The following is a 27,538-nucleotide window of genomic DNA, read 5'->3' as shown; positions in this document are numbered from 1 at the left end:
CTCAAAATCTCATGATACATGGCCCCATTCATTCTTTCATGTACCCGGATCAGTCATCCTGGCCCCTTTGCAGAGAAACAGCCCCAAAGCATGATGTTTCCACCACCATGCTTTACAGTAGGTATGGTGTTTGATGGATGCAACTCAGTATTCTTTTTCCTCCAAACACGACAAGTTGTGTTTCTACCAAACAGTTCATCAGACCATAGGACATTCTCCCAAAACTCCTCTGGATCATCCAAATGCTCTCTAGCAAACTTCAGATGGGCCCGGACATGTACAGGCTTAAGCAGTGGGACACGTCTGGCACTGCAGGATCTGAGTCCATGGTGGCGTAGTGTGTTACTTATGGTAGGCCTTGTTACATTGGTCCCAGCTCTCTGCAGTTCATTCACTAGGTCCCCCCGCGTGGTTCTGGGATTTTTGCTCACCGTTCTTGTGATCATTCTGGCCCCACGGGGTGGGATTTTGCGTGGAGCACCAGATCGAGGGAGATTATCAGTGGTCTTGTATGTCTTCCATTTTCTAATTATTGCTCCCACAGTTGATTTCTTCACTCCAAGCTGGTTGGCTATTGCAGATTCAGTCTTCCCAGCCTGGTGCAGGGCTACAATTTTGTTTCTGGTGTCCTTTGACAGCTCTTTGGTCTTCACCATAGTGGAGTTTGGAGTCAGACTGTTTGAGGGTGTGCACAGGAGTCTTTTTATACTGATAACAAGTTTAAACAGGTGCCATTACTACAGGTAATGAGTGGAGGAAAGAGGAGACTCTTAAAGAAGAAGTTACAGGTCTGTGAGAGCCAGAAATCTTGATTGCTTGTTTCTGACCAAATACTTATTTTCCACCATAATATGCAAATAAAATGAAAAAAAAACAGACAATGTGATTTTCTGGATTTTTTTTTCTCAGTTTGTCTCCCATAGTTGAGGTCTACCTATGATGTAAATTACAGACGCCTCTCATCTTTTTAAGTGGTGGAACTTGCACTATTGCTGACTGACTAAATACTTTTTTTCCCCACTGTATATGGCAACTAGAGACATAAGCACTTTATTTACTTTTTTGGGGGGTTGGCATATTTAACCTAGGGTGATTGTACAGCACAGAGGTGCAGGAGACCTGGTCTCTTCCCCCATTTGTTCTCCATTCATGTATCTTGTATTATGTCCTCATGACTTTTACTAGTATTTTTGAACTTTTCTGATGTGTTAATAAACTTTGCTGTTTTATCCATTTATGCTCCTTTTTTCTCCTCATTGCATTTGTTCAGACTGGCCTACCGCCGCAGCGCATCAGCCTAACTACCCGTGTGGTGCCCACTTAAAATTTGTAACCATAACCAGGTTCCTCGCATCATGTTCTCACATGCTTTATGCATTTAATAGCCCTCTGTGTCTGTATTGTTACATAGTTAGGCTGATAACCGGTTCATGCAGCATTACATGAACACGTGATTCTTACACTTTGGCTTGTCCGAACAATGAAAGCAATTGTTACCATCCACCTTTCATGTCTCCCCTTTTCTGCATAGACTGTAAGCTTGCGAGCAGGGCCCACATTCCTTTTGGTATCTGTTTTAATCTATGTATTTTTTATACTGTAATATCTATTGTCTGTACAAGTCCCCTCTAAAATGTAAAGTGCTGCGAAATATGTTGGTGCAATAGAAATACATTATTATTATTTACAATCATTTTTATAGCACTGGGTGGTGTTTGAAGTACCACTAAAGAGGAAGGTTAAGCTAACATGATAGTAGGAAGGGCCCATGAGAGCCAGGCTGGAATTCATTGGCTGAAGTTTCATGAACTATCAGTCTGTTCCTCCATGCTCATGGAGGCAGCAGCCATAAATGGTTGTGTTGTCTGCCACTGTTATATGCCTGCCACCTTCCTTAGTAAAAAAAAGCTACCATTGTAAAATATGATGGGAGTGACTGGAACTTCTGGTGGTGCTTAAGAGTCTTTTACTCTTACTTGCCCATGAGTGAGATACAGATTACTATTGCAAGCTAAATAAGATAAAACTTGAAAGGAGCTTGTTTACTGCCACATGCTTCTGGACACATTTCCCACAGTTTAAAATTTTTCGAACGAGTTGGCTAAACCACAGAAGGGGCAATATTTAAGCTAATTTTCATTGAAAGACATATGTGGGAAAATGTGAGTGCAGTCTAATGGTTTGTGATAACCATGACATTAACATTTATCAGAAACTAATGACTTCATCTCAAATCTCAAAGAAAACTTTTGCCCGTTATATATGTGAATTACTGTATAATACAACATAATTCCCCTAATTTTTATACAGCTATGTAATAAAAACCTATGCATGCAAATAATACTTTTGGATAATTACTAAAAACTCACTATTTTCCCTTTCACAATCTGCAAAAAAGTTATTACTACATTAATGAAAATACAAACCATAGCCGACTGGTAATGAAATCTTCCATGTGCAGTCCAAGTTACTCGGGTAATTTCCAGGAAAACCAGGGCTTAAAATCACTCCAATCAGATTTGATAATGTTCCACCACATTTAGCTTAAAGAGAAAAAAAACATAATTAAAAGATGAAATAAGTAATTCATCAAATAATTTAGTGTACTTTTCTTAGCCAAATTTAAAGATTGCATTCAGACCCTACCATAAAAAAGCCAGCACAATTGTATGGTGGACTTTAACGGTAATGACTGTGTATTGATGTTTGTTAATAGCTAATTTGTATTATTTACTTTTTTTCATAGCAAATGTGGATGTTGTGTTTAAAAGTATTTATGCTAATTTTAATAATTATATAATAGTTTTACAAATGGAAAAAGAAAGGAAAGTAAAATATCACATGTATTTCCTATTCTTTTCTTTAAATATTTTATGGATCTCACTGGCATTTTATTTCTAGCCATACTTTACTTTTAGCATTATACAGAGGTAAAACAAGCTTAGCAACAAACGGCCTTTCCAATATGCTGAGTATTTTCAATTATTTTGTGTTGTACATAAGGACATTCTAATATAGCATCAGCTAACCATGGCTTTTGCTTAGGAATAATTAATCATTTTAACATTAAAGGCAATATTGGAAGGAACAATTTTTCTTTTCTTGAGTATAATACTAATTATATTTTTCATCTTTCTATTACTTTGTCATATCTATATAATATACCTTGCATTGTGTTAAAGGAAAACAATGTTAAGTGTTACCTTATTGTTATAATACAATAATAGCTCAATATAATAAATGCAGAAACCCTTTACTCCCTTTCCGACAATGGGCTTAATAGTACACCAATGTCAGACTCCCTCCCTTTGATATGGGCTCCTGCAGTGAGCCCACGTCTTTCCCAGTACATGTCAGCTATTTTGAACAGCTGACATGCACCCGCAATAGCCGGTGGTGGAATCGCGATCCACCGGTAGCTATTAAACAGTTAAATGCCGCTTTCAAACTCTGACAGCGGCATATAACAAGCGCTTCAGGCAATTGCGCCAGAAATGCGCCCACCGGTGACCTGCGTCATATGATTGCGGGTCACTGATGTATTGACATGACAACCGGAGGTCTCCTGGAAACCTCTATGGTGGTCAGTGCCAGCTTGCTGTGGCCATCACCCAGTGGTCGAGGCTTATAGCAAGTGAGAAAATCTCCTATATAGAGGCGATCTGATCATCGCTTCTATGTAACAGAGATGATCAGGTTGTGCCAGCTTTTAGGCTCCCATGGAGACTATTGAAGCATGCCAAAAGTTAAAAAAAAATGTTTTTAAAAATATTAAAAAAATAAAAAAAAGGAAAGCTCAAATCACCTCCCTTTCGCCCCATTCAAAATTAAACAATAAAAATAAAATCAAACATACACATATTTGGTATCGACACATTCAGAATTGCCCAATCTATCAATAAAAAGGAAGATTAATCTGATTGCTAAATGGCATAGCAAGAAAAAAAGCCAAAATGTCAGAATTACGGTTTTTTGGTCTCTGTGAGATTGCATTAAAATGTAGTAATGGGCAATCAAAAGATTGTATCCGCATTAAAATGGTATCATTAAAAATGTCAGCTCAGCATGCAAGAAAAGCCCTCAACCAACCTGAGATCCTGAAAAAAAGAGACACTACGGGTATCAGAAAATGTCGAAATTTTTTTGCTTTTAACAAAGTTTGGATTTTTTTTTTCACCACTAATTTAAAAAATAACCTAGGCATGTTTGGTGTCTATGAACTCATAACGACCAGGAGAATCATAATAGCAGGTCAGTTTTAGGATATAGTGAACCTAGCCAAAAAGCCAATAAAATGCATGGGATTGTACTTTTTTGCAGTTTCACTGCACAAGGATTTTTTTTTCCCATTTTCTAGTACATTCCATGGTAAAATCAATGGTGTTGTTAAAAAGTACAACTCGTCCTGCAAAAAACAAGCCCTCACATGGCCATATTGATTAAAAAATAAAAAAAAATATGGCTCTGGGAAGAAGGGGAGCGAAAAACGAAAACACAAAACTGAAAAAGCTCTGGTAGTTAAAGGGTTAATGTTAGGTTCATGATATCAATATTTTCGGCTTTGCATTTACTGTATATAAGTTTTTATCAGTTCTTAATTATTTTATGAATCTAAACCTAAATCAATTTAACAGAGTCATCCTGGAGCTAGACTTCACTTGAGGCACAGATACAGTTCACAACCCTATCCTGACATCTAAATAACTTGGCAGATGCTGAGTGTCTTTTTGGTGCCCTTCTTGACAGTTAGCTCCCGAAGCATAAGAGCCACCCTCTAAGTAAGCAGCTGGATATGTGTAGTATAAACACTAGTTTGAACCCGGAGGCTTAATTTTACAATGTTTCATTATTTTATAATACTAGCTTTAATATTTTTAGGTTGTGGATTTATTATAGGATTTTTTGTGCACAGCCTCTTAAATTTTCGCTTTGTTTTTTTTTATTTTCCATAAATATAGCAATGGGAACTAAGAGTTAATAGGCAACTTTTATTTTTACAGAATTGTTTATAAACTTTATACATTGTGCATGTTTAAGTCCCATTCGATTTTATTTTTCTGTCCACATAGCGGAATTTGTGGGGAAAGATGTGGGCTCCGCGTGTGAGCCCGCATTAAAGTCAACTACGTGACTTTTGATGTACATGTATGTCACATATCGTGAAAGGGTTAATATTAAGGTATTTTTAATGCATCATGATAGAAATCAGAGCTTGTTTTGACTTTCACTGCCACACAAATTCCTTACATAATCATGAATTTTAAGGCAAGATGCAAAAAAGCTACTCCTTACAAGCACTTAGCAATTCTTGGCACTTTTTAGTTACTGATTCAATGCTGAAGTCACATGTGTCCATCACACAAGTTAGTCTCAGCTAAAATGGAATTATGACATTACTCACATACATTATCATTGATCAAATTTTCTTGTTTTTTGCTGTGATACATGAGTTCAAAGCTAAGCGCAATGAATGTTTTTACTATGAAATACTGAGAAATTTCACTAGACAGTACAGACTCTTACCAATGCAAAGAGGTGAAGGATAATTCCATCGCCGTACTGTCCCAGGCATACATGAAATATGTGAATGTCCCTGTTGATGTCAAAAGAAAACTGCTCAGGAACATAAAAGAGTTACATCAAACAGATGAATGATAAAACCTAAAGTACAGTGCAGTGTCAGATCAGAGTTCTCTGCTTCAATTTGTGCTCTATGAAAATCTCCAGTCTACCGGCAGTAAAAATCATATTCACCCATCAAAATGCATCAGATCTCTTCTTGGAACATTTTTTCTGAACAATTCAAAGTTTGTATAATTTCTACAGTGACATGAACTTGCCAGTGATTCTTTATCTAAATATAGATCTGTATTTCTGCCTTATGAGACAAACAAGTGCAAAACCAGATCTATATTTTATTCTTCATTGGTTCAAATGTGGAAAAAGTTGTTTAATAGTAGAAAAATTAAGAAAATAATAAGAAAAATTACAAGCTACAATTTTCATTTTTACATTACCATTTTTGTAGTCCTAGTTTAAAAGGCAAAGACTAAAGTGTTTAGGGCATGTGCAGTAGTACCAACATAAATTTGTATGCCAATATTCTGGAGTAGTAGGACTTTTATGGATTAAAACGTGCGCTGCCAGACCATCAATCCTCACAAGTGTTGTATTTAATATATTTATTTCCCAACGCGTTTCGAGGTCATAAAACCTCTTCCTCAGGGGATGACATGTACAGGCAGGTAAAGACATTGCCGGTTTTATACATACATGGTTCAAATATTGGCGCCAAGAGTCACATGTTGGGGAAGGGATAAAGGTCAGAGATCATCAGTGTAAAAGTTTAAAAACTTAGTACATCCAAAAGAATTAATTCATTTGATGTGTTCACAGATAAACGATAAAGAAGAGAAAGGAAGTGAAGAAAAATAAAGAAGAAATAAAAAGAAAAAAGAAAAAAGCGCTGCACGAACCCGCAGGAAAAGAACGAAAAAAAGTGTTAGCCACTGTGTGATCCGCTACTCCAAGTGAGCAGAGGAGAAGTTGCTGAGAGAGATGAAGAAAAAGAAAGAAAATATATGGAAAAAAATTTTTTTAATAATAAAAGTGAATATTATTGGAGGTGAATGTGTTAAAATCTTTATTAGTATATAAAATACAGTAGAAATTGGATAATAAAAATATATGAATAAAAAAATAAAAAAATGTATATATATATATGAATGAAAATTGTATATGGCTAAAATATAAATAAAAACGAGTCTGACCCAATGTAAGATTAAAAAATTAATAAAAATACAAAAGGTGAGAAATTAAAACACGGATGGGTGTCTGGTAAACTAATTGGAATCGCTGGAGGGAGGAACGCTTCAATAGACGGTCCTGAGGGCAGAGGCACACAGGAGAGGAGGCAGATTCAGGGAGGGAAATATGCACGGGAGATCAGAAAACAAAAGATCGGGTCCAGAAGGAGAAGGAAAAAGATGCAGGAAAAGCAGAGTCCCGCACCCTGAAGGTGTAAAACAAATAAAGCAAGTGCATAAAATTATATTATTATACAAGCAGTAACTTGCACGCAATAAAACAGCAGGAGATAAAACCAGGATTAATAAAAGAGTCATGACGAGCTCAGAGAGCAGTGGCCAAAAGTTGAAGCATAAAAACGCAATCTTAAAAAAATGTTGCACACAAAAATATATGAGAATAAACTTCATTGAACTCAATATCTATTTAATAAAATTATTCAGACAAGGGTGCGGGACTCTGCTTTTCCTGCATCTTTTTCCTCCCTCTGCCCTCAGGACCGTCTATTGAAGCGTTCCTCCCTCCAGCGATTCCAATTAGTTTACCAGACACCCATCCGTGTTTTAATTTCTCACCTTTTGTATTTTTATTAATTTTTTAATCTTACATTGGGTCAGACTCGTTTTTATTTATATTTTAGCCATATACAATTTTCATTCATATATATATATACATTTTTTTATTTTTTTATTCATATATTTTTATTATCCAATTTCTACTGTATTTTATATACTAATAAAGATTTTAACACATTCACCTCCAATAATATTCACTTTTATTATTAAAAAAATTTTTTTCCATATATTTTCTTTCTTTTTCTTCATCTCTCTCAGCAACTTCTCCTCTGCTCACTTGGAGTAGCGGATCACACAGTGGCTAACACTTTTTTTCGTTCTTTTCCTGCGGGTTCGTGCAGCGCTTTTTTCTTTTTTCTTTTTATTTCTTCTTTATTTTTCTTCACTTCCTTTCTCTTCTTTATCGTTTATCTGTGAACACATCAAATGAATTAATTCTTTTGGATGTACTAAGTTTTTAAACTTTTACACTGATGATCTCTGACCTTTATCCCTTCCCCAACATGTGACTCTTGGCGCCAATATTTGAACCATGTATGTATAAAACCGGCAATGTCTTTACCTGCCTGTACATGTCATCCCCTGAGGAAGAGGTTTTATGACCTCGAAACGCGTTGGGAAATAAATATATTAAATACAACACTTGTGAGGATTGATGGTCTGGCAGCGCACGTTTTAATCCATAAAAGTCCTACTAGTGAATCTGAAGATTTATGGCCACAGCGTGGTCATTTGGATGTGCAGCAAGCTGACCGCATTTCTTTATGCTTGTTACTCTCCTACATATGGTGAGTATAAATTACTATTTGATATCTTGGTTTTCTCAGATAAGACCCTATTGCGCTTTATTTCCTTGCAGTTTCAAATATTCTGGAGTAAAAAGCTTTGAAAAGTCACATAATTTTGGTGCCATTCAAGACTGTGATAAAATTGAGCGACGTTTGGAGTTCTAAAATCATTTTTGCCCAGCTTTAATAAAGTGGGTAGAGCTGCAACAAAAAAGAGACCCATGTCGATAGCCACTCCTCAAATTCATGATGATCAGTGATGTTCACTATGCCACAAATCTTACTTCAGCCAGAACTGGAGTAGAATTTGTGGTGAGCCGCACACAGAGGAGTCACCCTTAGTAATGAGTGAAAGTGCTCTGATAAGGTGTTATCCTAGCATGATCATGTGCTTATAGTGTCTTCAGCGTGATCAAATATTATGTTCGTGTCACCGTGGATTCATGTCTCGAAGCTGTTCAACAGCCACAACACATGCAATCCATGCATGTGTTGCAGCTGTCGAACAGCTTTGAGACATGCAGCCACGGGGACTCGAACATAGTATTAGAGTGCAAAGAAAATGTTCTACTAGTACATAAGCTCGCTTGGATAACACCTTATCCAAGCATGCTCCCTCATCACTAGTCACCACTTATCCAATGTTTCTTATTCAAAAAGATGCATAGGCCGCTTCATAAATCAGGAGCGTCTGACTCCAACACATCTCCTCATTAAAAATGGTGTGAGCAACACTGGTCTTGAAGAATCAGCCCCGGTGCACTTTTGTACCTTGCTCAAAAATCAATTTTTCATGCATGTGTTGTATTTGTGTTTATCACATACCAACTGTAGTCTTTAGGGCTGTTCACATGTCCATGTTTTTTACAGACCATGTGGCCACAAAAAAACCACAGAGATATGTTTATGGCTCCAATCCCCCCTCAAAATCCCCCATACAAATCAAATCTTAGAGGCTGAGAAAATCATGGACAGCACACAGATGCCATCTTTGTGTCATCTGTGTGCTGTCTGTTATTAACATTCAATTGGGTAGGAGAAGCTTCTCAATATATCTATATATGTATATATATATAAATATATATATATTGCAAACAAAAAAACTGATTAAACATTGGTGGTAAATAGTGACACACTAACCAAACACCAATTAAAATCTGATCAAAAACATGAATGTAAATGATTCCATTTTATTCATGAGGTACAAATAGAAGTCTGAATGAGACATTAGTCCTTTGACATCTGTTTTCCCCATGTGTCACCATATTTTCTCCTGCTTAAAAAGTAGAGTACTGCACATAGACTACTACCACATATATGAACACATGCCATAATACTTTGCAGTAATTTCACATAAATTTGTTAGAAAAGTTTAAAATCAGAGGCATAAGGAGAGTATGAGTTTTTAGGTTTGTATTATTACTTTATTACCTAATTTCGTTATACTTATTTTACACTGCTGTGATAAATATATTAAACGCCAATCTCAACCTACCTGCAATGTGTACCCAGATTCACATTGAAATGATACCACATCATTTACCATATATCTGTCCCCATTTTTAATGCCATTTGTTGGAATCAGTGGTTCTGGGCAAGCAGTTAGTCCAACAGCTATTGGAATAAATAAAAAAGTTAATATTTTTTTAAATCAAAATTAATTTTTACAGCTAATTAAAGTAGCTGGTCTTATTTATGAATCAATATTTTAAAGATCCTTTGGAAAATGAAACATTGTGACTTGGTTCTGTGGTTAACCGCTACATTTTTTTAGAAATAGCTTTAGTACATCTTCTGAGTATGGAATTCTGAACATTTATCAGTTTTATCAGTAGGGCCGTGGCAAGATATTATGGTGCCCTATACAGATAAGATACATTCCATCAAGGCAACAACCCTGTTCATAGAGCCTTCTTGTCCTTTTGACTTATATCAGGCTGATATTTGCTGTTACATACTTTTGTTTGCAGTGCAATTTCTTTCAGGGAAATCTAGTGGAAGTAAAAATATTGAGAAATCCTCCAAACAAATACCTCTGATAAAGTTGAAAATCAAGAAAATTAAGAAATGTTTCACATATGCCTGAATATGAGGTAGAATTTTTTTTCAGTTAATTTGTTCCAAATTTTGTATGTTTGAATTTGTATTATACATTAGGTGTTAAGTTTTATTTTTATTCTGACAGCTTTAACAAAGGTCTAGGGATGAACCAAAACACTGGTGGCTAATGACGCTGTGGATTCTTACCTCATGCTAATCTCCTAGTAAAAGAAAACTTACTTTACATTACCTAAGAGCCGTGGTTTCCTATTATGATAAGTTATGGCCTTTTTAAAATGCCTACACAGTCGTCAAGATTTCCCAGGCAAAGACCGCCAGTGCTTTCTTGAAGCTGAATTGCCATCATTCCCGTGATGGCTCTGCCACCAGCTTCTATTACATTATACTGTGAAGCATAGAGAGTGGCCTCATTCCAATCAGAAGCTGACCACTGCTTCATTGTTTCTGAATCCTAAAGTGGTTAATTGAATTGACAAAAGCCAGAACATATCCACAGCAAGGTTGTTTTGACATTGCTGAGCATGTTCATTTCATAGATTGCTTTTGAGGCAAACATATGCACATACCCATACTGAGCACATACCCTGCAGATTCTTCCATTGAGTAGATACCATATAGTCTTTTTGAAAAACCTCTGAGATACACTGGAAAACACTACCAAATAATATTCTGCTGTCCCTCCATGATATGTTAAACGTTGATTAATATTTTGCATTTGAGTGTATGATAAAATTACTGAAACTGCCCAATTAGCTATGACCAGGTGTGCATTAACAAGGATATATTCACAGCAAAGTGACTAAAAATGCAGTGCTTTTTGTATAGTGATAGCAAAAACAAAAGTATGATGATATGGCCTGAAACTAACATCACAGTTTTTTTGTTGATTTTAATCTAATTTGTATTTCTAAGCTTAAGGACCTCACACACATTAGCCCCTTAATGACTGCCAAAACTCAGTTTAACGGTGGCAATTAAGGGTACTTATGCCTCAGCGTCGCTTTCTAATAGCGCTGAGAAATAAGTGTAGAGCGCCCCCAGAGTCAGAATTTCTCCAGCCTCTTGGCTACCGGCGGTAGCTGAGACCCCAGAGAACATGATTTGGGTCGGTTTTTACCGAACCCAGTTTTGTCATCGCCAATATTAATGGTATAATGGCGACCGCAAAAGAGAGTCAGATTTTCCATTTAATTTCTCTCTCCTTTGATGTGATCGCACATCAGTGGAGAGAGAAATAGGGTCCCCCGATCGCCCCCGGTATCTCTGGTGTCCCTGCAACCCCTCATGAAGTCCCCCAGGCTGCCGGAATCTTCTTCTGGGAGAAAATGGCAGGAGCATGTGCAGTGAACCCGCCGAGATCTGCTGGCTAGAACCCGGCAACAATAGGAAATTTTTCCTACTGATTTATTTTGATCACTGTGATAGATCCTATGATAGTGATCAAATTAAAAAAAATAGTAAAATAAACCCCCTTTATCACCTACCTAGTTAGGTAAGAATAATAAAATAAAAAAAATTATTTATTTCCATTTTTCCATTAGGGCTAGAGTTGGGCTAAAGTGAGTTGGGCTAAAGTGAGTTGGGCTAAAGTGAGATGGGCTAAAGTTAGGGTTAGTGTTGGGCTAGGGTTATGGTTAGGGTTGGGCTAGGGTTAGGATTGGGTTAGGGTTGGGCTAAAGTTAGAGTTGGGCTAAAGTTAGGGTTGTGCTAAAGGTAGGGTTGGGTTATGGTTAGGGTTGTGGTTATGGTTGAGATTAGGTTTAGGGGTGGGTTGGGTTAGGGTTGTGGTTAGGGATATGGTTAGGGTTGGGATTAGGGTTAGGGGTGTGTTGGGGTAAGGGTTCTAGTTAGAATTGAGGGGGTTCCACTTTTTAGGCAAATTAGGGGGTCTCCAAACGTGGCATGATACCACCATTGATTCCAGCCAATTTTGCATTCAAAAAGTTAAAAGGTGCTCCCTATCTTCTGAGCCAGGCCATGCACCCAAACAGTGGCTTGTTTCCACATATGGGGCATTGGCATACTCAGGAGAAATTGCTCAACACACATTGTGGTCCATTTCCTCCTAATACCCTTGAAAAAATAAAAAAATTGCTTCCAAAGTAAATTTTCTGTGAAATAAGTACAATACAAAATAAAATTGTGGTACCATGTTAGACCGAAAAATATATGTAAGTACTTATGTCCCCCCAAAAGTTGAGAAAAGTATTCAAGGTGTGATACCTTTCTAGGCTAACCAGAGAAATTATATTTTTTTTTTGGGGGGACATAAGTATTTACATCTGTGAAAAAAGTTGAATATTGCTCTGCCCCCATCATACTCACCACTCCTGCAGTCCCTGCTTCTCCCACAGTCATCTTCTTTCTGCTTTCAGCGGTCACATGGTACCGCTCATTAAAGTCATAAATATGCACATATTAATGACTTTAATGAGCGTTACCACGTAACCCTGAACACTGGCGCAGGAGACCTACGGACAAGCAGGGGCTGCAGAGATGTGCCAAGAGGGGGTGAGTATGGTCTCTGACACCCCCGCTTCCACTCCCCCACCAACCCCCGGTATATGATTCTCATATAAGCCAAGAGGGGGACTTTCAGCCTTAAAAAAATGGGCTGAAAATCTCGACTTACACGTGAGTATATACGGTAAATATAAAATGTTAAATATAGCTATGTGTATATTCTGCAAATTTCTACTACAACACAATTTTTACAATGGAATGTAAGTAAAGTATTAAGGATAAATTTATTCAGAAAATTCAACAATTACTGTTCATTAAAACATAATGGCAACAAATACAGAAGATTTGATTTTATGCGTTTTCCACTCCACACATTGATCTCATCTGTACAACTCCTTTAATCAAACATATCAAATGACTTTTCAAGAGTTGAATGATCTTATTAATTATCTGCTTTTAAAAAGTTATTATAATTAGTCTTCCATATCTTTACTCTCTAATAATTGTTAGGTATTCCTATTTTTCTTGTTATAAATTAATACAAATATATTCCAAGAAATATGCACTAAAAACAAGCTATAATCCAATGTTACTGATTACAAAAATTATTTACATTATAGCTATATAATCTCTGTATTGTACCTGAAATTCGATTTTAGCCCAATATGTCCCAGACATAAAGCCATAACCAGACTTCTATGGCTGTGTAACAACACTATTGTTACACCCGGTCCCTGTCCTGCCTCTGCACCTCGGTCTGCCGCTGCTCCCCGTTCAGGGCACTCACCTCGTGCCTTGCACGCTGTGCCTTTGAAGCAGCCGGCTCCCTGTGAGTCCCATCCTGCTTCTCAGCGTTCAGTTCTCTCCCCTTCCCCCACCTCCTGGCATCCTGTTGGCAGGTCTTCAGCCAGAGCTATTAGGGCATGCGTGCACTCCCCCTGGCTTCTTAAAGGGACAGCGTGCATTATTCAAAATAAGCAATTATCCAATGTCAGCGCACTGGCTGCTATTTCTGGCCTCTCCTCTATAGGGAGAGTGCCGGAGCAATGAGTATCAATCATTGCTACATCCAGTTCTGTTGCTAACCTGTCTGCACTGCGTAGCAGTCTCTGTGCATTTTCTTGTGTTGTCTGTCTCCACAAAAATATCTGAATCCTGATAACCCTGGTTATACATGCAATCATCTGGGCGAAAGCCATCCCATTCCGCCAACAGCCATCTGAGCTCGAGAACTGAGTCAAGGTTACCGGAGCCAGCTACACACCATCTACCCGGATCCAGGACCCGTCTCATCACGAACGACCAGAGTGGTGACCGGTCTGCAGGCCCTGTCTTGTGGGGAGGGGTTGCAGGATTTGGGAGTGTTTGGTTTGCGGGGGAGAGGACTGAGAGGAGACTTGGTAGCTGTCTGCAGGTATCTGGAGGGCTGTCGCATTGTGGAGGGATCAACTTTGTTCTCGTTTGCACAGGGAGAGACTAGAGGCGGTGGGGTGGGACTGAATGGGAGGAGACACAGATTGGATATTGGAAGGAACTTTTTGACGGTTGGAGTGATCAATGAGTGGAGCAGGCTGCCGCGAGAGGTGGTGGGTTCTCCTTCAGTGGAGGTCTTCGGGCGGAGGCTGGACGGACGTCTGGCTGGGATGATTTAGCGGATCCTGCTTTGAGCGGGGGGTTGGACCGGATGGCCCAGGAGGTCCCTTCCAACTCTGCGATTCTATGATTCTATGAACTCTGCTGTCATTTCTGTTATCCCTTTTGGTCCCGCTGGGACAGCTGCCATGTGTCCGGGGTCTAACTGGAGGTAGCACCTGTGTCCTCCAGGTATTCCATTCTGGTCCTGTCTGAGGGACTTTACTACGGGTACCCGGGGCTCACTAGTTTTCCCCCTTCGGAGCCCCCCGGACTGTGTTCCCGAGGTTCCACTTTAAAAATAAAAAACGAATGTGAACTTCACCATCTCTGCCTCCACTTTCATTTGTTACAACTATCATTAATAAAAAGTCAAACATATGGTAAAGGCAATTTGATTGAAAATCTCACCGCACATAACAAATTGATTTATTTCATTTACAACTTAAACATTGAAAGCGCACATGCAAGCGACTACCCATATTCAGTAAAAAGTAACTGTTAGGCGCTTTAAGCACAGACACAAAAAATCTTCAAATAAACTCATATTAAACTGAAAATATATAAATATTTTTGTATATATAATATTTAATGCCCTGAATAATATATTTAATATGTAGTCTAAATGTTGTGCTGTTAAATATATATGATTTGATAAGAGTTGCAATATTTGTGGATTTTGATTGTTTAAAAAAATATAATAGAAGCTTGAAATCAATTAGAACAGGAACAGTCCTTTGCAAAGTAGACATGCATTTTGCTAATGACACTAAAGTTAGCTCCATAAACATGACATGTTCTATTATCTCAATAAAGAGAGTGCCAAAAAATGGAAATTAAGCTAAAACTGTTAACAGAAACTGTGTCAATTGGTATATAAATGTACAGTGATAATCTAAGACAGGAATCCAATAAGTGACATAAATCAAAGGCTTTTTTCAGCTTGTAAAAGAGGACTGTAAACTAATTAGTCTTTAAGAAACCTAAATCAAAAACGGCATAAAACAATTTATATTCTTACTTAAAGGAACCCTAGACACAAAAAATGTACAGCAGCAATTCCTTTCTTTATCCCCTTTTGTTTAACCTGTTGTTTTTATCTAATATTACAACTGGATCTGAAATTCATAATGTGGGCTTCTGTATTTTTCACAGGAGCTCAGACCTCCTATTCCTTATTGTCCTGTGCCTGGAGGTAACACAACTGTCTGCAACAAAAGCCTTTTTATTGTGTTATTTCTACTACAGATGAGGGGGATCAGGAAAATTCAAAATTTGCCAGATTATCCCATTATGTTATTCTCTGCAAATGTAATGTCCCTTATTATGCTCAGGGGCCTACGTAGACCTCAGAGAATAATAAATGGAGGTTACAGGCTAATATTTTGCTGAATCAATGGGAATTTTGCAAATGTGTTTTTTTGTTATATTCCAGTAGAATTTAATGCCAATCAAATACAGTAGGGGAAAAAGTATCTAGTCAGCCACCAACTGTGCAAGTTCCTCCACTTAAAAAGATGAGAGACCTGTAATTGACATCATAGGTAGACCACAACTATGAGAGTCAAAATGAGAAAACAAATCCAGAAAATCTCCTTGTCTGATTTGGCAAGATTTATTTTGCAAATTATGATGGAAAATAAGTATTTGGTCACTTAAAAACATGCAAGATTTCTAGCTCTCACAGACCTGTAACTTCTTAAAGAGGCTCATCTGTCTTCCACTCATTCCCTGTAGTAAAGGGCCTGTCACACTAAGCAATATCGCTAGCAATATCGCTATAACGTCACTGGTTTTTGTGACGTTATAGCGATATTGCTAGCGATATCGCTATGTCTGATACTTACCTCCAACCGCTCCCCCGCTGGTTATCGCTGATTGCGCGAGAACGTCCTGGACCATTTCTCGTCATCAGCTTCCTGCTGGGCTTCCTGCTGTGGAGACGAGCGACGCGTGGACGTGGGCGAGAGGACGTCAGGATCGCCTCGTCTCACAGGTAAGTAGCGACCTTCCACCCCTGCGATGTCACTAGTGAGATCTGCCTGTGTGGCAGCTCACTAGCGACCACTTAGCGATGCACCAGCGATCCTGACCCTGTCTTATCGTTGGTCGGGATCGCTGGTGCATTGCTAAGTGTGACAGTACCTTTATGGCACCTGTTTAAACTTGTTATCAGTATAAAAGACAACTGTCCACAGCCTCAAACAGTCACTCTTCAAACTCCACTATGGTGAAGACCAAAGAGCTGTCAAAAAACAGCAGAAACGAAATTGGAGCCCTGCACCAGGCTGGGAAGTCTGAATCTGCAATAGGCAAGCAGCTTGGTTGTGATTAAATCAGCTGTGGGAGCCATAAATAGAAAATGGAAGACATACAAGACCACTGATAATCTCCTTCGATCTGGTGCTCCACGCAAGATCTCACCCCGTGGTGTCATAATGAGCACAAGAACGGTGAGCAAAAATCCCGGAACCACACGGGGGACCTATTGAATGACCTGCATAGAGCTGGGACAACCATGACAAAGTCTACCATCAGTAACAAACTATGCCGCCAGGGACTCAGAAGCTGTAGTGCCAGATGTGTCCCCCTGCTTAAGTCAGTACATGTCTGGGCCCATCTGAAGTTTGCTAGAGAGCATTTGGATTATCCAGAAGAGTATTGGGAAAATGTCATATAGTCTGATGAAACCAAAGTAGAACTCTTTGGTAGAAACAATACTAGCTGTGTTTGGAGGAGACAGAATGCTGAGTTGCATTCAAAGAACACAATACCTACTGTGAAGCATGGGGGTGGAAACATCATGCTTTGGGGCTGTTTCTCTGCAAAGGGACCAGGACGACTGATCCATCTACATGAAAAAATGAATGGGGCCCATGTATTATGAGATTTTGAGTGCAAACCTCCTTCCATCAGCAAGGGCATTGAAGATAAAATGAGGATGGGTCTTTCAGCATGATAATGATCCCAAGCACACCGCTAGGGCAAAGAGGGAGTGGCTTCGTAAGAAGCATATGAGGTCCTGGAGTGGCCTAGCCAGTCTCCAGATCTCAACCCCATAAAAAACATTTAGAGGGATTTGAAAATCCATGTTGCCCAGCAACAGTCCCAAAATATCAGTGCTCTAGAGGAGATCTGCACGGAGGAATGGGCCAACATACCACCAACAGTGTGTGCCAACCTTGTGAAGACTTACAGAAAACATTTGACCTCTGTCATTGCCAGCAAAGGATATATAACCAAATATAAGTAGGAGAACTTGCACAATTGGTGACTGACTACATAGGTTTTTTTCTCCCTGTATATATTCACTTTTGGCTAATATCTACAGTAAGCAAAAGATTAGAAAGTTCCTTTTCCATGTTTTAAGAAGGCAGCTCAATAGCCATTCACAAGCCAGAGATGGAACTGCTTATCATGATACTAACCCCTGTATACCTGCAGGATTCCTACAAGATTTTAATTTTAGGATCATGCAAAATATGCTGCTTGGGAAACTATATTTCTGGTTTCACTTACAGTTGTGCTCAAAAGTTTGCATACCCCAGCATAATTTTTGCTTTCTTGGCCATTTTCCAGATAATATGAATGATAACACCAAAACTTTATCCAAACTCATGGTTAGTGGTTGGGTGAATCCATTTATTGTCTAACTACAGTGTTTCCTCCTTTTAAATCATAATGACAACCCAAAACATCCAAATGACCCTGATCAAAAGTTCATGTACCCTAGTGATTTTGGCTTGATAACATACATGGAAGTTGACACAAATGGATTTGAATGGCTACTAAAGGTAACATCCTCACCTGTGACCTGTTTGCTTGTAAACAGTGTGTGCATAAAAGCTGAGTGAGTTTCTGGGATCCAGATAGAGTCATTGGGGAAAGCAAAAGAATTGTCAATGAATCTATGGGAAAAGGTAGCTGAACTGTGTAAAACAGGAAAGGGATATAAAAAGATATACAAGGAATTGATAATGTCAGTCAGCAGCATTCAAACTGTGATTAACAAATGGAAAATCAGGGGCTCTGTAAAAACAAAAACATGGTCAGGTAGACCAACAAAATTCTTGCCAACAACTGCCAGGAAAATTGTTTGGAATGCAAAGAAAAACCCTCAAATAACATCAGCTGAAATACTGGACTCTGAAAACTAGTGGTATGGCTGTTTCAAGATGCACTATAAGGAGGCACTTGAAGAAAAATTGGCTGCATGGTCAAGTCGCCTGAAGAAAGCCATTACTTGACAAATGCCACAAAGTATCTCGCCTACAATATGCAAAGCCACACAGAGACAAGTATCAAAACTTCTAGAACATGGCAGTTTGGAGTGATGATACCAAAATTGAACATTTTGGCCACAACCATAAACATTACATTTGGTGAGAGGTCAACAAGGCCTATGATGAAAGGAACACCATTCCTACTGTAAAGCACGGAGGTGGATCGCTGATATTTTGGGAATGTGTGAGCTATAAAGGCACATGAAACTTGGTCAAAGATGAAGGAAAGATGAATTCAGCACGTTATCAGCAAATACTGGAGGCAAATTAGCAATCATCAGCCTGGAAGCTGCGCATGTGATGTACTTGGACGTTCCAACATGACAATGATCCAAAACACAAGGCCAAGTCAACCTGTCATTGGCTACAACAGAACAAAGTGAAGGTTCTGGAGTGGCCATCTCAGTCTCCTGACCTCAATATAATTGAGCCACTCTGGGGAGATCTCAAGCATGCAGTTTGTGCAATACAGCCCAGGAATTTAACCCCTTCCTGCCATCCGACGTACTATCCCATCCATGGGACCTGGGCCCCTATGCCCATGGACGGGATAGTACGTCTCAGCGATCAGCGGCGCCCACGTGGTGAGCGCCGCTGATCGCGGCCGGGTGTCAGCTGATTATCACAGCTGACACCCGACACGTTAACCCCTTGCACACCGCGATCAAACATGATCGCGGTGTACCGGGAGTTAAAGGGAAGCATTGGCAGGGAGGGGGCTCCCTCCGTGCTTCCCTGAGCCCCCCACAGCAGCGCAATGTGCAGCGCTGCTGCCGGGGGCTCCTTTCCTGCAGGCCCCCGAATCCAAGATGGCAACAGGGCCTTCGGGGGCCTGCAGGAAGCTGGCTTCCTCAGTGCCTGCAAAGCGCAGGCATGAGGAAGCCTTCGGCACTGCCTGTGACAGATCACTGATCTGTCACAGTGATCTGTGATGTGTCACGTGCCCGAAAATGGTACCGATAAAAACGTCAACTCGTCCCGCAAAAAATAAGACCTCACATGACTCGGTGGGTCAAAATACGGAAAAATTATAGCTCTCAATATGTGGTGATGCAAAAACTATTTTTACAATAAAAAGCGTCTTTTAGCGTGCGACAGCTGCCAAACATAAAAACCGCCATAAATAGTAAATCAAACCCCCCGTTATCACCCCCTTAGTTAAAGAAAAATAATAAAATAAAAAAAAATGTATTTATTTCCATTTTTCCATTAGGGTTAGGGTTAGGGCTAGGGTTAGGGCTAGGGTTAGGATTAGGGCTAGGGTTAGGGTTAGGGCTAGGGTTAGGGCTTGGGTTAGGGCTAGGGTTAGGGTTAGGGCTGAGATTAGGGTTAGGGGTGTGTTGGGGTTCGGGTTGGAGTTAGAATTGGGGGTTTCCACTGTTTGGGCACATCAGGGGCTCTCCAAATGCAACATTGCATCTGATCTCAATTCCAGCCAATTCTGAGTTGAAAAAGTCATATGGTGCTCCTTCCCTTCCAAGCTCTGCCATGCGCCCAAACAGTGTTTTACCCCCACATGTAGGGTATCAGCCTACTCAGGACAAATTGCAAAACAATTTTTGGGGTCCAATTTCTCCTGTTACCCTTAGGAAAATAAAAAATTGGGGGCAAAAATATCATTTTTGTGGAAAAAAATGATTTTTTTATTTTCACATCCGAGCGTTATAAACTTCTGTGAAGCACTTGGGGGTTCAAAGTGCTCACCACACATCTAGACAAGTTCCATGGGGGGGTCTAGTGTCCAAAATGGGGTCACTTGTGGGGAGTTTCAATAGTTTAGGTACATCAGGGGCTCTCCAAACGCACATGACACCCGCAGACCATTCCATCAAAGTCTACATTCCAAAATGTCACTGCTTCCCTTCCGAGCCCCGACGTGTGTCCATATAGTAGTTTTCTCCCACATATGGGATGTCAGCGTACTCATGACAAATTGGACAACATCTTTTGGGGTCCAATTTCTCCTGTTACCCTTGGGAAAATGAAAAAATTGGGGACTAATTGATCATGTTTGTGGAAAAAATACGATTTTTTTATTTTCATGCCCTGGCATTATAAATTTCTGTGAAGCCCTTGGGGGTTCAAAGTGCTCACCACACATCTAGATAAGTTCCTTAGGGGTTCTCGTTTCCAAAATGGGGTCATTTGTGGGTGTTTCCACTGTTTAGGTACATTAGGGGCTCTCCAAAAGCAACATGACACTCGCAGACCATTCCATCAAAGTCTGCATTCCAAAACGTCACTACTTCCCTTCCGAGCCCCGACGTGTGCCCATACAGTAGTTTTCTCCCACATATGGGGTATCAGCATACTCAGGACAAATTGGACAACAACTTTTGGGGTCCAATATCTCCTGTTACCCTTGGGAAAATAAAAAAAATGGTGACTAAAAGATCATGTTTGTGGAAAAAATACGAATTTTTTATTTTCACGCCCGGGCGTTATAAACTTCTGTGAAGCACTGGGGGGTTCAAAGTGCTCACCACACATCTAGATAAGTTCCTTGGGGGGTCTAGTTTACAAAATGGTGTCATTTGTGGGGGGTTTCCACTGTTTAGGCACATCAGGGGTTTTCCAATCGCGACATGGTGTCCAATCTCAATTCCAGCCAAAAACGTCAAATGGCGCTGCTTCCCTTCCGAGCTCTGCTATGCGCACAAATAGTGGTTTACCCCCACGTGTGGGGTATCAGCGTACTCAGGACAAATTGCACAATAACTTTTAGAGTGCTGTTACCCTTGGAAAAATAAGAATTGAGGGTGAAAAGATCATTTTTGTGGAAAAAATATGATTTTTTAATTGTATGGCTTTATGTTATAAACTTCTGTGAAGCCCTTGGGGGTTCAAAGTTCTCACCACACATCTAGATAAGTTCCTTGGGGGGTCTAGTTTCCAAAATGGTGTCATTTGTGGGGGGTTTCCACTGTTTTGGTACATCAGGGGTTTTCCAATCGCAACATGATGTCCGATCTCAATTCCATCCAAAAATGTCAAATGGCGCTGCTTCCCTTCCGAGCTCTGCCATGCGCCCAAATAGTGGTTTACCCCCACATGTGGGGTATCAGCATACTCAGGATAAATTGCACAATAACTTTTAGGGTCCTGTTACCCTTGGGAAAATAAAAATTGGGGTGAAAAGATCATTTTTGTGGAAAAAATATGATTTTTTAATTGTACCGCTGTACGTTATAAACTTCTGTAAAGCCCTTGGGGGTTCAAAGTTCTCACCACATATCTAGATAAGTTCCTTGGGGGGTATAGTTTCCAAAATGGGGTCACTTGTAGGGGGTTTCCACTGTTTAGGTACATCAGGGACTCTCCAAACGTGACATGGTGTCCGATCTGAATTCCAGCCAATTTTGCATTGAAAAAGTCAAACGGTGCTCCTTCCATTCTGAGCTCTGCCATGCGCCGAAACAGTCGTTCCCCCCCACAAATCAGGTATCAGCGTACTCAGGACAAATTGCACAATAACTTTTGCAGTCCAATTTCTCCTGTTACCCTTGGTAAAATAAAAAATATTGAACCTGAAGTATTTTTTTTGTGAAAAAAAGTTAGATGTTCATTTCTTTTTAAATATTCAAAAAGATTCCTGTGACGCACCTAATGGGTTAATAAACTTCTTGAATGTGGTTTTGAGCACCTTAAGGGGTGCAGTTTTTAGAATGGTGTCACTTTTGGGTATTTTCTATCATATAGACCCCTCAAAGTGGCTTCAAATGTGATGTGGTCCTAAAAATAAAATGGTGTTGTAAAAATGAGAAATCGCTGGTCAATTTTAACCCTTATAACTTCCTAACAAAAAAAAATTTTGGTTCCAAAATTGTGCTGATGTAAAGTAGACATGTGGGAAATGTTAGTTATCAAGTTTTTTGTGTGCCGTATCTCTGTGATTTAAGGGCATAAAAATTCAAAGTTGGAAAATTGCGAAATTTTCAAAATTTTTGCCAAATTTCCGTTTTTTTCACAAATAAACGCAAGTTATTTGAATGAAATTTTACCACTATCATGAAGTACAATATGTCACGAGAAAACAGTGTCAGAATCCCTGGGAACCATGGAAGCGTTCCAGAGTTATGACCTCATAAAGGTACAGTGGTCAGAATTGTAAAAATTGGCCCGGTCATGAACGTGCAAACCACCCTTGGGGGTGAAGGGGTTAAAGGAACTGGGGGCTTTTTGTCAAGAAGAGAGGGTAGCTTTACAATCTGAGAAAATAAAGAACCTCATCCACAACTACTACAAAAGATTTCAAGCTATCTTTGATGTTAGAGAGGGCAATACACAGTATTAAGAAGTTGGTTATGTGAACTTTTAATAATGGTCATTTGGATGTTTTGCATTGTCATTATGATTTAAAAAGAGAAAACACAGTAATTTGACAATAAATGGCTTCATCCAACCACTAACTGTGAGTCGAGAAAAAGTTTTGGTGTTCTCATTCATATTCTCTGAAAAAAGGCCAAGGTAGAATTTCTGTAAGGGTATGTAAACTTTTGAGTCCAACTGTATGCAGTACATTTTTCTCTAGCTTTAGTGTTCTTTGACCCCTTAAAGACAACCTGCAGGCAGGATTTTGCTAAGTACAGTACACACTTGACCATGTGCCATATATATTGATACTGATTAAAATAAGAGCAAATGTTGTTCCTATCTTCAAAAAGGGGAAGAAGGTGGACCCAGGCAACTATAGGCCGGTGAAGTCTGACTTCTATACCAGGAAAGATCTTTGAACAAATTATTAAACAACATGTATGTCAGTACCTGGATAAGAATGAAGTGATTAAACAGAGTCAACATGGGTTTGTAACTAATAAGTCATGTCAGACTAACTTAATTTCCTACTATGATGGAATCACTGATTGGGTGGATCAGGGAAATGCTGTTGATATAGTATATCTTGACTTTAGCAAAGCATTTGACAAAGTATCTCACACAATCCTTATTGAAAAAATGACTAGGTATGGAATGGACAAGGCAACTGTTAGGTGGATTCATAACTGGCTTAGTGATCAGACCCAAAGAGTGGTCATAAATGGCTGCACATCCAGTTGGAAGAATGTCTCAAGTGGATTCCACAGGGCTCTGTCTTGGGCCCTGTATTGTTCAACATCTTTATCAACAATTTAGATGAAGGAATTGAGGTTAAACTGATTAAATTTGCTGATGACACAAAGCTAGGAGGGATAGCTAATACTAGAGAAGAGAGAAAGAGGATTCAAAAAGATATAAATAAACTGGAGCAGTGGGCAGCAACTAACAGAATGGTTTTTAACAGGGAAAAATGCAAAGTACTACATCTGGGCAATAAAAATGAAAAAAGCATATACAGAATGGGAGGAATAAGGCTAAGCAACAGCACATGTGAAAAAGACTTGGGTATACTAATCACAGACTGAATATGAGTCAACAGTGTGATGCAGCAGCAAAAAAGCCAAATGCAGTTCTAGGATGTATTAACAGAAGCATACAGTCTAGATCACGTGAAGTCATTATTGCCCTCTACACTTCTTTGTTCAGACCTCATCTAGAATACTGTGACCAGTTTTGGGCGCCACATTTTAAAAAAGACATCATCAAACTGGAGCAAGTTCAGAAAAGAGCGACCAGAATGGTGACCGGAATGCAAACCCTGTCTTATGAGGAAAGGTTGCAGGATTTGGGAATGTTTAGCTTGCAAAAGAGAAGACTGAGAGGAGACTTAATAGCTGTCTACAAATATCTCAAGGGCTGTCACATTGTAGAAAGATCATCTTTATTCTCATTTGCACAAGGAAAGACTAGAAGCAATGGGATGAAACTGAATGGGAGGAGACACAGATTAGATATTAGAAAAAACTTTTTGACAGAGTGATCAAAGAGTGGAACAGGCTGCCACGAGAAGTGGTGAGTTCTCATTCAATGGAAGTCTTCAAACAGAGGCTGGACAGACATCTGTCTGGGATTAGAGTTGAGCGACTTTTGGTTTTTTAGGGTCGCGTTTCGTTTCGTGAAACCCGACTTTTCCAAAAGTCGGGTCGAGCAAGATCGTCCGATTATAGGGAAAAGTCGGGGTCGTCCCGAAACACGAAACCCAATGTAAGTCAATGGGGAATAAAAGTCGGCAGTGAGAGGAGGACAGGAAACACACCAACAGTGCCCATTTGAATGCCAAAAGCATCAATTCTTCTTACTTAAGCTTGTCAACCTTAATTAACTTCATAATACAAGTTACGCACTGAAAAAAGGGGGTTATTTGGCTACAGACTGTGGGGGGGAGGGCTGGCTCCAGGTTTTCATGTGCCCTGGGCGAAAGAGCGCCCCTTTAACACATACCACAACTCATCATGCTCTGATACGGCAGAGAAATAGCGGTATAGTACAATGAAAAATACCTCACTTTTTACATCTCATGACGAGGCCCATCTATTTCTCCATACAGAATCATTGGTCCCATATAATGTTTGAAACAGTATATGATGAGCTCCACATAATTCTACAGTATATGTTGGTCCCCATGGATGAAGCTCTACTGTCTTATGGGCCCAAATAATGCTCCAAACATAATGGGCCCCATTTCTAATGCTCTAGTGTATAATGGGCCCTGTAAATGCTGCTCCAGTGTCTGATGTCCACCTTTGGAATGTTCCAGTGTATGGTGGGCCCCATCTATCATTCTCAGACGGTGTTAGGCCCAGTATGGATTGCACGTGATTGCACAAAGGTTAGAAAGGGTACTGTATCCCCAGATAACATGTATGGATAGCGTACACATTCAAAATATATGTCTATACATCAGGAGGCAGGCTCAGACGGTGTTAGGCCCAGTATGGATTGCACGTGATTGCACAAAGGTTAGAAAGGGTACCGTATCCCCAGATAACATGTATGGATAGCGTACACATTCAAAATATATGTCTCAGGAGGCAGGCTCAGACGGTGTTAGGCCCAGTATGGATTGCACGTGATTGCACAAAGGTTAGAAAGGGTACCGTATCCCCAGATATCATGTATGGATAGCGTACACATTCAAAATATATGTCTCAGGAGGCAGGCTCAGACGGTGTTAGGCCCAGTATGGATTGCACGTGATTGCACAAAGGTTAGAAAGGGTACCGTATCCCCGGATAACATGTATGGATAGCGTACACATTCAAAATATATGTCTATACATCAGGAGGCAGGCTCAGACGGTGTCAGGCACAGTATGGATTTGACGGCCCAGATTACACAGCGGAGGAGCAGGGAGAGGTAAAGATTGCAAATGCTGGGGCCCTGCCCAAGCAAGGGGGGCCCACTCGTGGGCGTCGGTACTGGCACTGGGCCCCTCATAGTACAGCGGTGTGTCTGACGGCGGGTGTGCACCACCACCGTCAGAGACACTTGATTGCACTATGAGGGACCCTGTGCCAGTGCACGCGCCCAAGAGTCGGCCTACCCACCTGTCCAGGGCAACGGCACTCGCACGGTGTCGTGCGCTAGGTGGTGACCCCGGCCATGGGGGGGAGGCAGCACAGTTAGGGAGTTTTAGAAAGTGGCATATGTTGATGTTGGACATTCAGCTGATGCAAAAGGTGAAATAGGTGAAGTACCAGGAAGAGGTGGACCAAAGCAAGCCATTTTTCTGTCACCCTATGTGTCATCAGGGGAAGGTGGGACAAAATCCTTGGAAACCCATGAGTGGTTCATTTTAATGAAGGTTAGATCATCCACATTTTGGGTTGACAGACGGGTCCTTTTTTCTGTCAGGATTGATCCAGCTGCACTGAAGACTCTTTCCGATAGCACACTTGCAGCTGGGCAAGCGAGCTCCTGTAAGGCATATTGGGCCAACTTAGGCCAGGTGTCCAGTTTAGCGGCCCAATAGTCAAAGGGGAATGACCTGTGTGGGAGAACATCGATATGGGAGGAAAAGTAGTTTGTAACCATAGTTGACAACTGCTGTCTCCTGTCACTTTCCATCGATGCAGTATTACCAGTTGTGTGAGCGGTATTTGAAAAATCAGTCCACAACATTGTCATGAAACCCCTGTCTCCAACGCCACTTCTGCTGTGTGCACCACGAACACCTCTGCCAAGCTGCCCCCGGCCCGTACGGCTCGTGTGAGAACCATCACCGCTGCTGTGTGCTGGGAATGCCTCAAGCAACCGATTTACCAGAGTTGCTTGTTTATTAGCCAATATTAGGTCAAGGTTCTCCTGTGGCATGATGTTTTGTAATTTGCCTTTATAGTGTGAATCCAGGATGCTGGCCAACCAGTAGTCGTCATCGTTCATCATTTTGGCAATGCGGGGTCCCTTTTTAGGATCCGCAATGCTTAATCTGACATGTGGGCCAATGTTCCCGGTGTCAATGATGCACTGCGAGTGCTGGGTGGAGGAGCACTTTCTGGCAAATCCACATCCCTCCAGTCACGCACAAACCCTGTACCAGACCTTGCCACGCCAACATTTTCACTTGCCCCACGAGATGCATCCTCCTCCCCTAAGTAATCATCCCCATCATCATCCTCCTCCTCCTCTTCTTCCTCCACCTCGTCCAGGAGAGGTCCCTGAGCAGACAATGGCTGAATGTCATCAAGGATTCCCTCCTCCTCTTCCTCTTCATCAACATTGGCTGCAGACGCCTGCTCCTTAAGGTGCGTCAAAGTTTGCATGAGCAGACGCATAAGTGGGATGCTCATGCTTAGGATGGCGTCATCTGCGCTTACCAGCCGTGTGCATTCCTCAAAACACTGAAGGACTTTACAAAGGTCTTTCAGCTTCGACCACTGCACACCTGTCAACTCCATGTCTGCTCTCAAAGTGCCTGGCCGTGTATCCTCCCACAAATGCATTATGGCCTGCCTCTGCTCGCACAGCCGCTCCACCATGTGCAGGGTGGAGTTCCACCTTGTTGAAATGTCGATAATGAGGCGGTGGTTGGGAAGGTGGAGCAATCGCTGCAGCT

At 40.4% G+C, this 27,538-nt stretch overlaps 1 protein-coding gene across 3 annotated transcripts in view; it reads right to left on the bottom strand.

The window, feature by feature from the left end:
• Positions 1–27,538, bottom strand: part of CSMD1 (CUB and Sushi multiple domains 1) — a 2,734,739-nt gene that overhangs the window by 353,610 nt on the left and 2,353,591 nt on the right. For all 3 annotated transcript variants that reach the window (XM_073589180.1, XM_073589181.1, XM_073589182.1), the window contains exons 38-40: positions 9,666–9,784; positions 5,524–5,593; positions 2,427–2,543 (exon numbers count right to left, since the gene is read on the bottom strand). In XM_073589180.1, coding sequence (XP_073445281.1) covers positions 2,427–2,543; positions 5,524–5,593; positions 9,666–9,784 — 306 coding nt within the window. The remainder of the gene's footprint in view (positions 1–2,426; positions 2,544–5,523; positions 5,594–9,665; positions 9,785–27,538) is intronic.

Source organism: Dendrobates tinctorius, unplaced genomic scaffold, assembly GCF_039654945.1.
Source record: "Dendrobates tinctorius isolate UK_male_01 unplaced genomic scaffold, ASM3965494v1 ptg000107l, whole genome shotgun sequence".
Classification (NCBI taxonomy): domain Eukaryota; kingdom Metazoa; phylum Chordata; class Amphibia; order Anura; family Dendrobatidae; genus Dendrobates; species Dendrobates tinctorius.
Note: the sequence above shows the minus strand (reverse complement) of the source record. Positions and strands in the feature narration are given on the sequence as shown.